Source organism: Oncorhynchus clarkii, unplaced genomic scaffold (assembly GCF_045791955.1).
Source record: "Oncorhynchus clarkii lewisi isolate Uvic-CL-2024 unplaced genomic scaffold, UVic_Ocla_1.0 unplaced_contig_484_pilon_pilon, whole genome shotgun sequence".
Classification (NCBI taxonomy): Eukaryota; Metazoa; Chordata; class Actinopteri; order Salmoniformes; family Salmonidae; genus Oncorhynchus; species Oncorhynchus clarkii.
Window position 1 is genome coordinate 3,557 of NW_027260995.1, and position 12,369 is coordinate 15,925.

Here is a 12,369-nt window from a genome sequence, read left to right on the forward strand (position 1 = left end):
GATTGGCTGATGAGAGACCAGCGATCAAATACCTCTGCCATCAAACTGTGTTGAATGGATTCACAATAAGAGTACAGAGCTGTATTGAATTAAGAGGAGAATGACATGTTCACTTGCTATTGAAGTCTGTACCCAGACGGCGGCGTGAGGCGAGACACCCCCAAGGCAACATCCAGGCCCACTGGCATCAACATTGTCAGTTGAAAACAATAGAAACCAAACTCTTTTTAGGCAAAGCCCACCTGTACAACAGTAGGGGAAACACTGTGTATGCCTTTCCTCTTGTCACTTTCTCAAGGATCACTTCTGCCTTCTATACAATAACAAAATAGACATCAAATGAGATATCTGATCCTGGATCATTTTAGATCGGAGTGATTACATGGAAATGGGGATTGCTGATTATAGTTCTGATCGAGGATCAGGTCCCCCTTCTCCATGTAATGTTATTCATGACGATCTGAAAGACAAAACTGATCCTAGAAACTCCACTCTGAGACCAGAGGAGGCTGCTGAGGGGAGGACGGATCATAATAATGGCTGGAACAGAGTGAATGGAATCATCAAACTATCTGTTTGATATGTTGGATACCATTTCACTTGTTCTGCTCCGGTCATTACCATGAGCCCGTCCTCCCCAATTAAGGTGCCACCAACCTCCTGTGGCTGAGACACTTTATGAATACAGACCCTGGTTCATTCTATCTATCAGCCATTGACTGAGAGGGCCAATGCAGTGTGCCCTCGCTGACACTGTATACAGCATCTCATCTGATCCTTACCTGGGTTTCATGTAGATGACTGGAGAGTGTATGGAGGAGCAGCCTGGCCAGGACCGCCCTCTTAAAGAGCTGTATAACTGCACTGCACTACAGTCTCTACTGTACGCTCACATCAGGATGACCACGCCGCCAAGGCCGACGGGTTTTATAAAGTCAAGTCAAGGGCTCTCAAAACACTACTGGAATAAACAGGTATGGACACACACATAACACACACACACACACATAACACACACACATAACACACACACACTCTCCCTTTCTTTTAATGACTTTGGGGTATCTTCAAAGTAACAGTAAATGAGTGAGTCAGTGTGTGTGTGTGTGTGTGTGTGTGTGTGTGAGTGTGTGTGTCCAGCCATCTGTGTGCTGTGTGTGTGTGTGTGTGTGTGTGTGTGTGTGTGTGTGTGTGTGTGTGTGTGTGTGTGTGTGTGTGTGTGTGTGTGTGCGTGTGTTTGTGTGTGTGTGTGTGTGTGTGTGTGTCCATCCATCTCCATGTGTGTGTCCATTTGTGTGTGTGTGTGTGTGTGCGTGTGATTCCAGAATGCTTACTTGAGATCCTGGAAAGGTTCTGCTCTGATGTGGGATGTCTCCACTGAATGTCCGAAGACGACACCTTCGTTCCCTGAGAAAGACAATAGAAAGACAACAGAATAACAATATGAAGACAATAGAAAGACAATAGAATAACAATATGAGGACAATAGAAAGACAATAGAAGAACAATAGAATAACAATATGAGGACAATAGAAAGACAATAGAAGAACAATATGAGGACAATAGAAAGACAATAGAATAACAATATGAGGACAATAGAAAGACAATAGAAGAACAATAGAATAACAATATGAGGACAATAGAAAGACAATAGAAGAACAATAGAATAACAATATGAGGACAATAGAAAGACAACAGAAGGACTGTATGGGGACAATAGAAGGATAATAGTTGTACAATATAAGGACAATAGAAGAACAGTATGAGGACAATAGAATGACAATAGTAGTACAATAGAAGCCATAGAAGGACAATATTCGTACACTAGAAGGACAATAGGGCAAAAGAACACAGACACTGGACAGAGGAACTCTGCCTAGAAGGCCAGCATCCCGGAGTCGCCTCTTCACTGTTGACGTTGAGACTGGTGTTTTGCGGGAACTATTTAATGAAGCTGCCAGTTGAGGACTTGTGAGGCGTCTGTTTCTTAAACTAGACACTCTAATTATGAAATAACACATATGGAATCATGTGGTAACCAAAAAAGTGTCAAACAAATCATTAAAAAAAAGTATTTATTTCACCTTCAATTAACCAGGTAGGCTAGTTGAAAACAAGTTCTCATTTACAACTGCGACCTGGCCAAGATAAAGCAAAGCAGTGAGACAAAAACAACAACACAGAGTTACACATGGAATAAACAAACATACAGTCACTAACACAATAGAAACGTATATATACACAATGTGTGCAAATGAGGTAAGATAAGGCAATAAATAGGCCATAGTGGCGAAATAATGACAATTTAGCAATTAAACACTGGAGTGATAGATGTGCAAATGATGAATGTGCAAGTAGAGATACTGGGGTGCAAAGGAGCAAAATAAAATAACAGTATGGGGATGAGGTAGTTGGATGGGCTGTTTACAGATGGGCTATGTACAGGTGTAGTGATCTGTGAGCTGCTCTGACAGCTGGTGCTTAAAGTTAGAGAGGGAGATATGAGTCTCAAGCTTCAGTGATTTTTGCAATTCGTTCCAGTCATTGGCAGCAGAGAACTGGAAGGAGAGGCGGCCGAAGGAGGAATTGGCTTTGGGGGTGACCAGTGAAATATACCTGCAGGAGCGCGTGCTACGGGTGGGTGCTGCTATGGTGAACAGTGAGCTGAGATAAGTCAGGGCTTTACCTAGCAAAGACTTATAGATGACCTGGAGCCAGTGGGTTTGGTGACAAATATGAAGCGAGGGCCAGCCAACGAGAGCATACAGGTCGCAGTGGTGGGTAGTATATGGGGCTTTGGTGTCAAAACGGATGGCACTGTGATAGACTGCATCCAATTTGCTGAGTAGAGTGTTGGAGGCTATTTTGTAAATGACATCGCCGAAGTCAAGGACCAGTAGGATAGTCAGATTTACGACGGAATGTTTGGCAGCATGAGTGAAGGATACATATTTTATATTTAATATTCTTCAAAGTAGCCACCCTTTGCCTCGATGGCAGCTTTGCACACTCTTTGCATTCTCTCAATGAGCTTCATAAGGTAGTCACATGGAATGCATTCCAATTAACAGGTGTGGCCTTCTTAAAAGTTCATTTGTGGAATTTCTTTCCTGCTTAATGCGTTTGAGCCAATCAGTTGTGTAGTGACAAGGTAGGGGTGGTATACAGAAGACAGCCCTATTTAGTAAAATACCAAGTCCATATTATGGCAAGAACAGCTCAAATAAGCAAAGAAAAACGACAATCTATCATTACTTTAAGACATGAAGGTCCGTCAAAGCGTAACATGTCAAGAACTTTAAAAATGCAGTCGCAAAAACCATCAAGCGCCATGATGAAACTGGCTCTCATGAGGACCGCCACAGGAAAGGAAGACCCAGAGTTATCTCTGCTGCAGAGGATACGTTCATTAGAGTTAACTACCCAAATAAATGCTTCACAGAGTTCAAGTAACAGACACATCTCAACATCAACTGTTCATAGGAGACTGCATGAATCAGGCCTTCATGGTCGAATTGCTGCAAAGAAACCACTACTAAAGGACATCAATCAGAAGAAGAGACTTGCTTGGGCACGAGCAATGGACATTAGACCGGTGGAAATCTGTCCCTTGGTCTGATGAGTCCAAATTTGAGATTTTGGTTCCCACCGCTGTGTCTTTGTGACGCAGAGTAGATGAATGGATGACCCATGCATGTGCTGTTCCCACCGTGAAGCATGGAGGAGGAGGTGTGATGGTGTGGGGGTGCTTTGCTTGTGACACTGTCAGTGATTTATTTAGAATTCAAGGCACACTTAATCAGCATGGCTGCCACAGCATTCTGCAGTGATACGCCATCCCATTTGGTTAGAGCTTAGTGGGACTATCATTTGTTTTTCAACAGGACAATGACCCAACACACCTCGAGGCTGTGTAAGGGCTATTTTACCAAGAAGGAGAGTGATGGAGTGCTACATCAGATGACCTGGCCTCCACAATCACCTGACCTCAACCAAATTGAAATGGTTTGGGATGAGTCGGACGGCAGACTGAAGGAAAAGCAGCCAACAAGTGCTTAGCATATGTGGGAAATCCTTCAAGACTGTTGGAAAAGCATTCCAGGTGAAGCTGGTTGAGAGAATGCCAAGGGTGTCCAAAGCTGTCATCAAGCCAAAGGGTGGCTACTTTGAAGAATATAAATACATTTTTTTAAACACTTTTTGGGTTACTACATGATTCCATATGTGTTAGTTCATAGTTTTGATGTCTTCACTATTATTCTACAGTGTAAAAAACAAAGTAAAACTGTTGAATGAGTAAGTGTGTCTAAACTTTTGACCGGTACTGTATATAATGTAATTCAAGCCAGCTACGGTCCTGATTAGCCAGTCCTGTGTAAGATGACACTGATGATGAGAAGTCCTGTGATATTACAATATTCATGTGTGTGATACTGACACCACGTCTCAAATGTGTGATGTGAGAATTGTCCATTTCGAAAGGTACACGCTGAGTAGACAAAACGTTATGAAGACCTTAATATTGAGTTGCCTTAAAGACCTCAGAACAGCCTCAATTCGTTGGGGTTATGGACTCTACAAGGTGTCGAAAGCATTCCACATGGACTCCAACGCTTCACACCGCTGTGTCAAGTTGTCTGGATGTCATTTAGGTGGTGGACCATTATTGATCCCCACAGGAAACTGTTGAGCATAAAGAAACCCAGCAGCGTTGCAGTTCTCCTCCTACAATAACCCGTTCAAAGGCACTTCAATCTGTTGTCTTGCCCGTTCACCCTCTGAATTTCACACATAGACAATCCACGTCTCAATTGTCTCAAGGCTAAAAAAATCCTTCTTTAACTGTCTCCTCCCCTTCAGTGACATCAATACTGTTCCTAATGTTTTGTCCACCCAGTGTATGTTAGAAGTTAGAACAGGTGTAAAACAGTACAGTGGAATTCTTAACTTGAGAGCTCTTTCCCAACAATGCAGATGATAATAGAAAATAGAATAGAAACATGTATCCAAAAATAACATCAGTCTAAGTAGCCCATGTTAGAACACATGGCAATGACATCATATCTCCCCACACTAAACAGAGATAGTATGAGTGATGTTCTTGCAAGGAGCACATACAGAAACATCCGTTTCTTCCCTCCATCCCTCCCACCAACCCTCCCTCCTTCCTCCAACCCTCCCTCCTTCCTCCAACCCTCCCTCCTTCCTCCAACCCTCCCTCCTTCCTCCAACCCTCCCTCCTTCCTCCAAACCTCCCTCCCTCCTCCAACCCTCCCTCCTTCCTCCAACCCTCCCTCCTTCCTCCAACCCTCCCTCCTTCCTCCAACCCTCCCTCCTTCATCCATGCTTCCATTCTCCGGACGTGAGCGACGAAAGCCAACATCAATCACCTTGCAGACCTCCGCCACTTTCTCTCCCTCCATCTCTCACTCTCACCCCCCCCCCCTTTCTTTCTTTCCTGGCTTTGTAATGGACAGATCTTTCCAATTACAGAAGGGAAAAGGAGGAGGACGGAGGAGGGGTGTCTGTTCGCCCACGACCCCCGACTGCTTCCACTTGACCTCCCCGCCGCCTCGTTTACCGGGAGAGACCACCGCGCCAGGAAAGCAAACAGAGATAGGCATGTGCTTTTTCTCTCTTAATCTTTTCTCTCTCTCTCTCTCTCCTTTTTTCCCTACCTCTCTCTCTTAATTGTCTCTTCCGTCCCTCTCTCTCTCAGTCCCTGTCTCTCTATCTAATGCTGATGTCTGCATGTAGGCCACACACAACAACTGTCTGAGTTCTGCTCAACCCACTCACTAGCAGTCGCTGTGCATTGCTGCACACAGGCCCTTAGCACCATCACAATCTATCTGGTTGCTATGGGAGCACTGACCTGTGAATGGAGCCTTTTAGACTGGGTAAATCCACCCAACTGACCCGCATTTAACATATAACTTGTACCTACAACTGCTTCAAACCCAACCTCAGTCCCGCAAGATTATTTTAGGCGTATGTGACACAGCTCACTTGCCAGGCATGGACTCAACAATTCTGCTCCCTATAGGCAATATCAGAACGCTCAAACATACCCTAAGGAATAGGTTAAATCATCAGAGATTCTCACATGGCCCGTTATATTAGGCTGTCGGTACTGCTCTGCCACATCAGCAAATAGTCTAGAAGTAGTTTGAAGAGAGCAGATTCTGAGAGACTTGCACTTTCTCTTGAGCTACGTTTTATAGCCTACCTTTTAGGAGTGGGACGATTTTCAGACCGAGACAAATATGGGCGATCAATATTTATTTCTAACCAAATGTAGTAACCCATAGCCTAATCCTATTTAGGAAGTACATTTCCTTGGAAGGATAACGTGCCACGTGTTTCTCCGCCCATGTACAGACTATAGCCTACTCTATTTAATAGAGACGACACGCGTACCTGATCTCACGCGTATGGCTACTGAACCTGAAGCAGCAGGACTGATGAGGAGACTTTCTCTTTCTCTTGAGCTACGTTCTGCATACGTGATATAGCTTATCCTTTGGGAGGATGATTTGCTGGCAGAGACAAATAAATGGGTAATGGTTGGTTGGTTGAGCGCCCTGCACTTCTTTCCGTTATCAATAATGATTTACATACATTGTAGTAAAATATAGTCTAATCATATTTGATTTAATTTCCTTGAAAAGATAACTACCACTTGGTTCTCCGTTTATGCATAGGCAGTCTACTCTATATATACATTATTTGTGGGTAACGATTGAATTAAAATGGCCAAAAATTGGCAAAAGAAAATATCTTCTCTTTGAAGAGAGCAATTTCTCAAGCAAGAATTTAGCTAGGATTGTCTGGGAGTGGTCTGAGTGGGGAGGGGGAATCTGAAAACCATCTGTTATTGTCAGAGAGGTAACTAATGTACAACATATATATAAAACACAGGACTGCACTGGGTTTTTAATAACAATCATTTGGGGGGTGCTTATATTTGTCCTAGTACAAACATGTACAAGTGTGTAGTAGTATTTATGTGTGAATTTGAAATGTGTTTTTTGGATATCCCAACTCCCCCTCAGAGTGAGGTCCCAGACAGGGTCTGCCTCAACAGCGAGCAATTAAGGTAAAGTGCCTCGCTCAAGGGCACATCAACAGATTGATCACGTTGTCAGCTCGGGGATTCAAACTAGTGACCTTTCGGCTACTGGCCAAACGTTCTAATCGCTAGGCTACCTGTCACCCTAGAGGCTACCTGCTGCTCTCCGCCTGTGTGTTTGTGTCTGCATGCATGCGTATATGCGTTACCTGTCACCCTCAGTTTCTCAGTGCCGATGCTGATCTCCTTCTCGTCAGCGGAGAAGAGCACCCGCTCCCCGTCAGGACTCCTCACCTCGAACCTCTGACACTGGGCCTCCACCATCTCCGAGCCTGGAGAGAGTGCAGGAGAGAAAGAGAATTAGACTTAAAAATCCCCTTTGTTGGGTCAATGTCATACAAAACACAAACACATTACAAACCATCACATATCACACCTCACCTCCATTGCAGGTGTTTACCTGAGGGCTAAGATGCAATGGTTTTTGAAGAGAGAATAAGGGCAGTTGAGAGAGAGAGAGTTCTAACTATTTGCACATCATTGTAACACAGTACATAGCCATAATGACATTTGAAATGTGTCTCTTCCTTTGAAACTTGTGAGTGTAATGTTTACTGTTCATTTGTGACTGTGTCACGCCCTGACCATAGTTTACTTTGTATTTTCTATGTTTTGATTGGTCAGGGTGTGATCTGAGTGGGTATTCTATGTTTCATGTCTTGTTTGTCTATTTCTATGTTCAGCCTGATATGGTTCTCAGTCAGAGGCAGGTGTTCGTCATTGTCTCTGATTGGGAACCATATTTAGGTAGCCTGGGTTTCACTGTGTGTTTGTGGGTGATTGTTCCTGTCTATGTGTTTTTCACCAGATAGGCTGTTTAGGTTTTCGTTACGTTCGTTACGTTTTGTTTTGTAGTATTGTATTGGAGATTCGTGTTTCGTATTATTAATAAACATGGATCGTAAACCACACGCTGCATTTTGGTCCGACTCTCCTTCGTATGAAGACGAAACTCGTTACAGAATCACCCACCACAAAAGGACCAAGCAGCGTGTCAACAGGCAGGAGCAGCGCGAGAAGATGCGCAATAAGGATTTCTGGACATGGGAGGAAATCCTCGACGGGAGAGGACCCTGGGCTAAACCAGGGGAGTGTAGCCGCCCAAAGGTGCAGCAGGAGAAGAGGCAACAGGAGCAGCCCAAAGAGGAGGTATGGACATGGGAGGACGAATTAGAAGGAAGAGGACCCTGGGCTCAGCCAGGAGAATATCGCCGCCCCAAAGAAGAACTGGAGGCGGCGAAAGCTGAGAGGCGCAGATATGAGGAGGCAGCACGACGTAGCGGATGGAAGCCTGAGAGGCAGCCCCAAAAATTTCTTGGGGGGAGGCTAACAGGGAGTATGGCTATGCCAGGTAGGAGACCTGAGCAGACTCCCTGTGCTTACCGGGGGGCTAGAGAGACCGGACAGGCACCGTGTTATGCAGTGGTGCGCACGGTGTCTCCAGTGCGGGTGCATAGCCCGGTGCGGTATATTCCAGCTCCGCGTGTCTGCCGGGCTAGATTGAGCGTCGAGCCTAATGCCATGAAGCCGGCTCTACGCAGCTGGTCCCCAGTGCGTCTCCTTGGGCCGGCTTACATGGCACCAGCCTTGCGCTCGGTGTCTCCGGTTCGCCTGCATAGCCCAGTGCGGGCTATTCCACCTCGCCGCACTGGCAGGGCGACCGTGAGCATTCAACCAGGTAAGGTTGGGCAGGCTCGGTGCTCAAGAGCTCCAGTGCGCCTGCACGGTCCGGTCTTTCCAGTACCACCTCCACACCCCAGCCCTCCGGTAGCAGCTCCCCGCACCAGGCTTCCTGTGCGTGTCCTCGGCCCAGTACCACCAGTGCCAGCACCACGCATCAGGCCTACAGTGCGCCTCGCCTGTCCAGCGCTGTCGGAGCCCTCCTCCTCTCCAGCGCTGTCGGAGTCTCCCGCCTGTTTAGCGCTGTTAGAGCCTTCCTTCTCTACAGCGCTGCCGGAGTCTCCCGCCTGTTCAGAACTGCCAGTCTGCATAGAGCTGCCAGTTTGCAAGGAGCTGCCAGTCTGCATAGAGCTGCCAGTCTGCAAGGAGCTGCCAGTCTGCAAGGAGCTGCCAGTCTGCAAGGAGCTGCCATTCTGCAAGGAGCTGCCAGTCTGCAAGGAGCTGCCAGTCTGCAAGGAGCTGCCAGTCTGCAAGGAGCTGCCAGTCTGCATGGAGCTGCCAGTCTGCATAGAGCTACCAGTCTGCATGGAGCTGCCAGTCTGCAAGGAGCCGCCAGAGCTGCCTGTCTGCAGGATGCCGCCAAAGCTGCCAGTCTGCAAGGAGCCGCCAGAGCTGCCAGTCTGCAAGGAGCCGCCAGAGCTGCCAGTTAGCATGGAGCAGCCAGGGCCGCCAGTCAGCATGGAGCAGCCAGGGCCGCCAGTCAGCATGGAGCAGCCAGGGCCGCCAGTCAGCATGGAGCAGCCAGGGCCGCCAGTCAGCATGGAGCAGCCAGTCAGCATGGAGCAGCCAGTCAGCATGGAGCAGCCAGAGCAGCCAGTCAGCATGGAGCAGCCAGAGCTGCCAGTCAGCATGGAGCAGCCAGTCAGCATGGAGCAGCCAGAGCTGCCAGTCAGCATGGAGCAGCCAGTCAGCATGGAGCAGCCAGAGCTACCAGTCATCATGGAGCAGCCAGTCAGCATGGAGCAGCCAGAGCTGCCAGTCGACCAGACTCTTCCAGATCTGCCAGTCGTCCAGACTCTTCCAGATCTGCCAGTCGTCCAGACTCTTCCAGATCTGCCAGTCGTCCAGACTCTTCCAGATCTGCCAGTCGTCCAGACTCTTCCAGATCTGCCAGTCGTCCAGACTCTTCCAGATCTGCCAGTCGACCAGACTCTTCCAGATCTGCCAGTCGACCAGACTCTTCCAGATCTGCCAGTCGTCCAGACTCTCCCAGATCTGCCAGTCGTCCAGATTCTCCCAGATCCGCCAGTCGACCAGATTCTCCCAGATCCGCCAGTCGACCAGATTCTCCCAGATCCGCCAGTCGACCAGATTCTCCCAGATCCGCCAGTCGACCAGATTCTCCCAGATCCGCCAGTCGACCAGATTCTCCCAGATCCGCCAGTCGACCAGATTCTCCCAGATCTGCTAGTCGACCAGGATCTGCTGAAACCGCCAGCCAGCCAGGTTCTGGTAGTTTCTACTACCTGCCTGGGCTTCCTCTCAGTGCTGAGCTTCTTCTCAGTGCTGAGCTTCCTCTCAGTGCTGAGCTACCCATCTGTCCCGAGTTACCTCTGTCCCGAGCTGTCCCTCTGTCCCATGTTATCATTGTGGTGGGTAACCTATTTAGGGACGTTTAGGAGGGGGATTAAAACTGTCATGGAGTGGGGTCCACGTCCAGCGCCAGAGCCGCCACCGCGGACAGATGCCCACCCAGACCCTCCCCTATAGGTTCAGGTTTTGCGGCCGGAGTCCGCACCTTGGGGGGGGGGTACTGTCACGCCCTGACCATAGTTTACTTTGTATTTTCTATGTTTTGATTGGTCAGGGTGTGATCTGAGTGGGTATTCTATGTTTCATGTCTTGTTTGTCTATTTCTATGTTCAGCCTGATATGGTTCTCAGTCAGAGGCAGGTGTTCGTCATTGTCTCTGATTGGGAACCATATATAGGTAGCCTGGGTTTCACTGTGTGTTTGTGGGTGATTGTTCCTGTCTATGTGTTTTTCACCAGATAGGCTGTTTAGGTTTTCGTTACGTTCGTTACGTTTTGTTTTGTAGTATTGTATTGGAGATTCGTGTTTCGTATTATTAATAAACATGGATCGTAAACCACACGCTGCATTTTGGTCCGACTCTCCTTCGTATGAAGACGAAACTCGTTACAGACTGTTTATTTATCTTTTGCTTTTTTATCTATTCCACTTGCTTCAGCAATGTGAACATATGTTTCCCATGCTAATGAAAAGCCAATTGAATTGAGAGATAGAGAGCGTGAAAGATGGTGAGAGACATAGTGTACCACTTGGTACAAACAGGTTCTTACACTGAAGTACTTGACTTAACAGCTTGTGGTTAAATGTTGCCTTTATACTGAACAATATCTATTTGAAAAGCCTTGTTTTTGAATGGCTGGTTGTGAATGGAGACATGGATGGTCATGTAAAACAACCTATCATGCTAGACCTGCAGCCTCTGTAACTCTAACCATATGGCAGTACTGTACAGCCCACAATAAGGAAACCTGACCATGTGCCCCTGTTCCACTGAAGACTTGAGGCAGAAAAGCCTTGGTCTACAACCAGAAACCATTGCTTGTCTTACATAATCAGGTCAAAGGTTTAAAAAAATACATGGCTATTAGCTATCACCTCCTCCAAATCTTTCCAACCTTCAGGGACTGATAGGAGAGGGCGTTATTTGTTTGTTGCCTCTTCATCCCTCCCTCCATCCCAATCCAATCCACTCTTCCTCCTCTCTTTTCATTTGGCCTTAAGTCTTTGTGAGCTGAGGTTAAAGCCTGTATCTTTTGGAGGTTTCCAGCAGGTCTACTGCTAGCTGCTCGGAGCTGTGCTCTTCAGCCATTCCATCTGTCAACTAGCATCCCAAGAGTGCCATGTCAGTCATAACAAGACTTTATTACTGGTGATCAACCTGGGATTACCTTCCATCTGATAAGGTAAAGAAAATGGCCGCTCCCTCTCTGGCCCTTAAACACATCGGACAGTTAAAGCTATCCTGCTGTGCTGGCTGGTTTTTCACTGCTTTTTGTTGTTGTTGTTTGTTTACTTCTCAGGTTGTCTTTTTAATGTGTGTTTCTGGATTCCGAGGCTCGTTTTTCTGTTGTTTAAATGGCACTTTTTTCTGTTCCGTCTTCATTGATTCGTACTAACGAAAATAATTGTTCCAATGAGGATGAAAGGATTTGAAATAGTTTTGCAATAAAGACACTGTGGGCTGTTATCCAGCGGAGATACATTTCTGATAACAATTAGTATTGGAGGCAATTATACTGTCGTCTCTTGAAATTGATCTTGAAAAATCAAACAAAGTTGGGCATCAATCTGTTCAGAAATGAAACGTGGTTTCTGTTTCTTTCTTTCTGCTGGTGTCGTTTAAAAAACCCATCATGTAGGCAATTCAGATCCTCCTCATGTAGACTCCTAGAAGTGGTTTGCAGAGTTGGACAACTTGTTTTTCTACGAGCCCCATCTGATTAAAAGAAAAAACGTGGAATAATGATGACGGTTGGAGATTAATAGTACCCCACTCCTGCAGATAAAGCCAACCTAATTCCAAT

The 12,369-nt window shown here is 46.6% G+C and overlaps 1 protein-coding gene across 1 annotated transcript in view; it reads right to left on the bottom strand.

The window, feature by feature from the left end:
- Positions 1 to 1,330: 1,330 nt before the first annotated feature.
- LOC139403096 (zeta-sarcoglycan-like) overlaps positions 1,331 to 12,369 on the bottom strand; it is a 72,450-nt gene continuing 61,411 nt past the window's right edge. The window contains exons 4-5 of the mRNA XM_071146800.1: positions 7,282 to 7,404; positions 1,331 to 1,407 (exon numbers count right to left, since the gene is read on the bottom strand). Of these exons, the coding sequence (XP_071002901.1) occupies positions 1,331 to 1,407; positions 7,282 to 7,404 (200 nt within the window). The remainder of the gene's footprint in view (positions 1,408 to 7,281; positions 7,405 to 12,369) is intronic.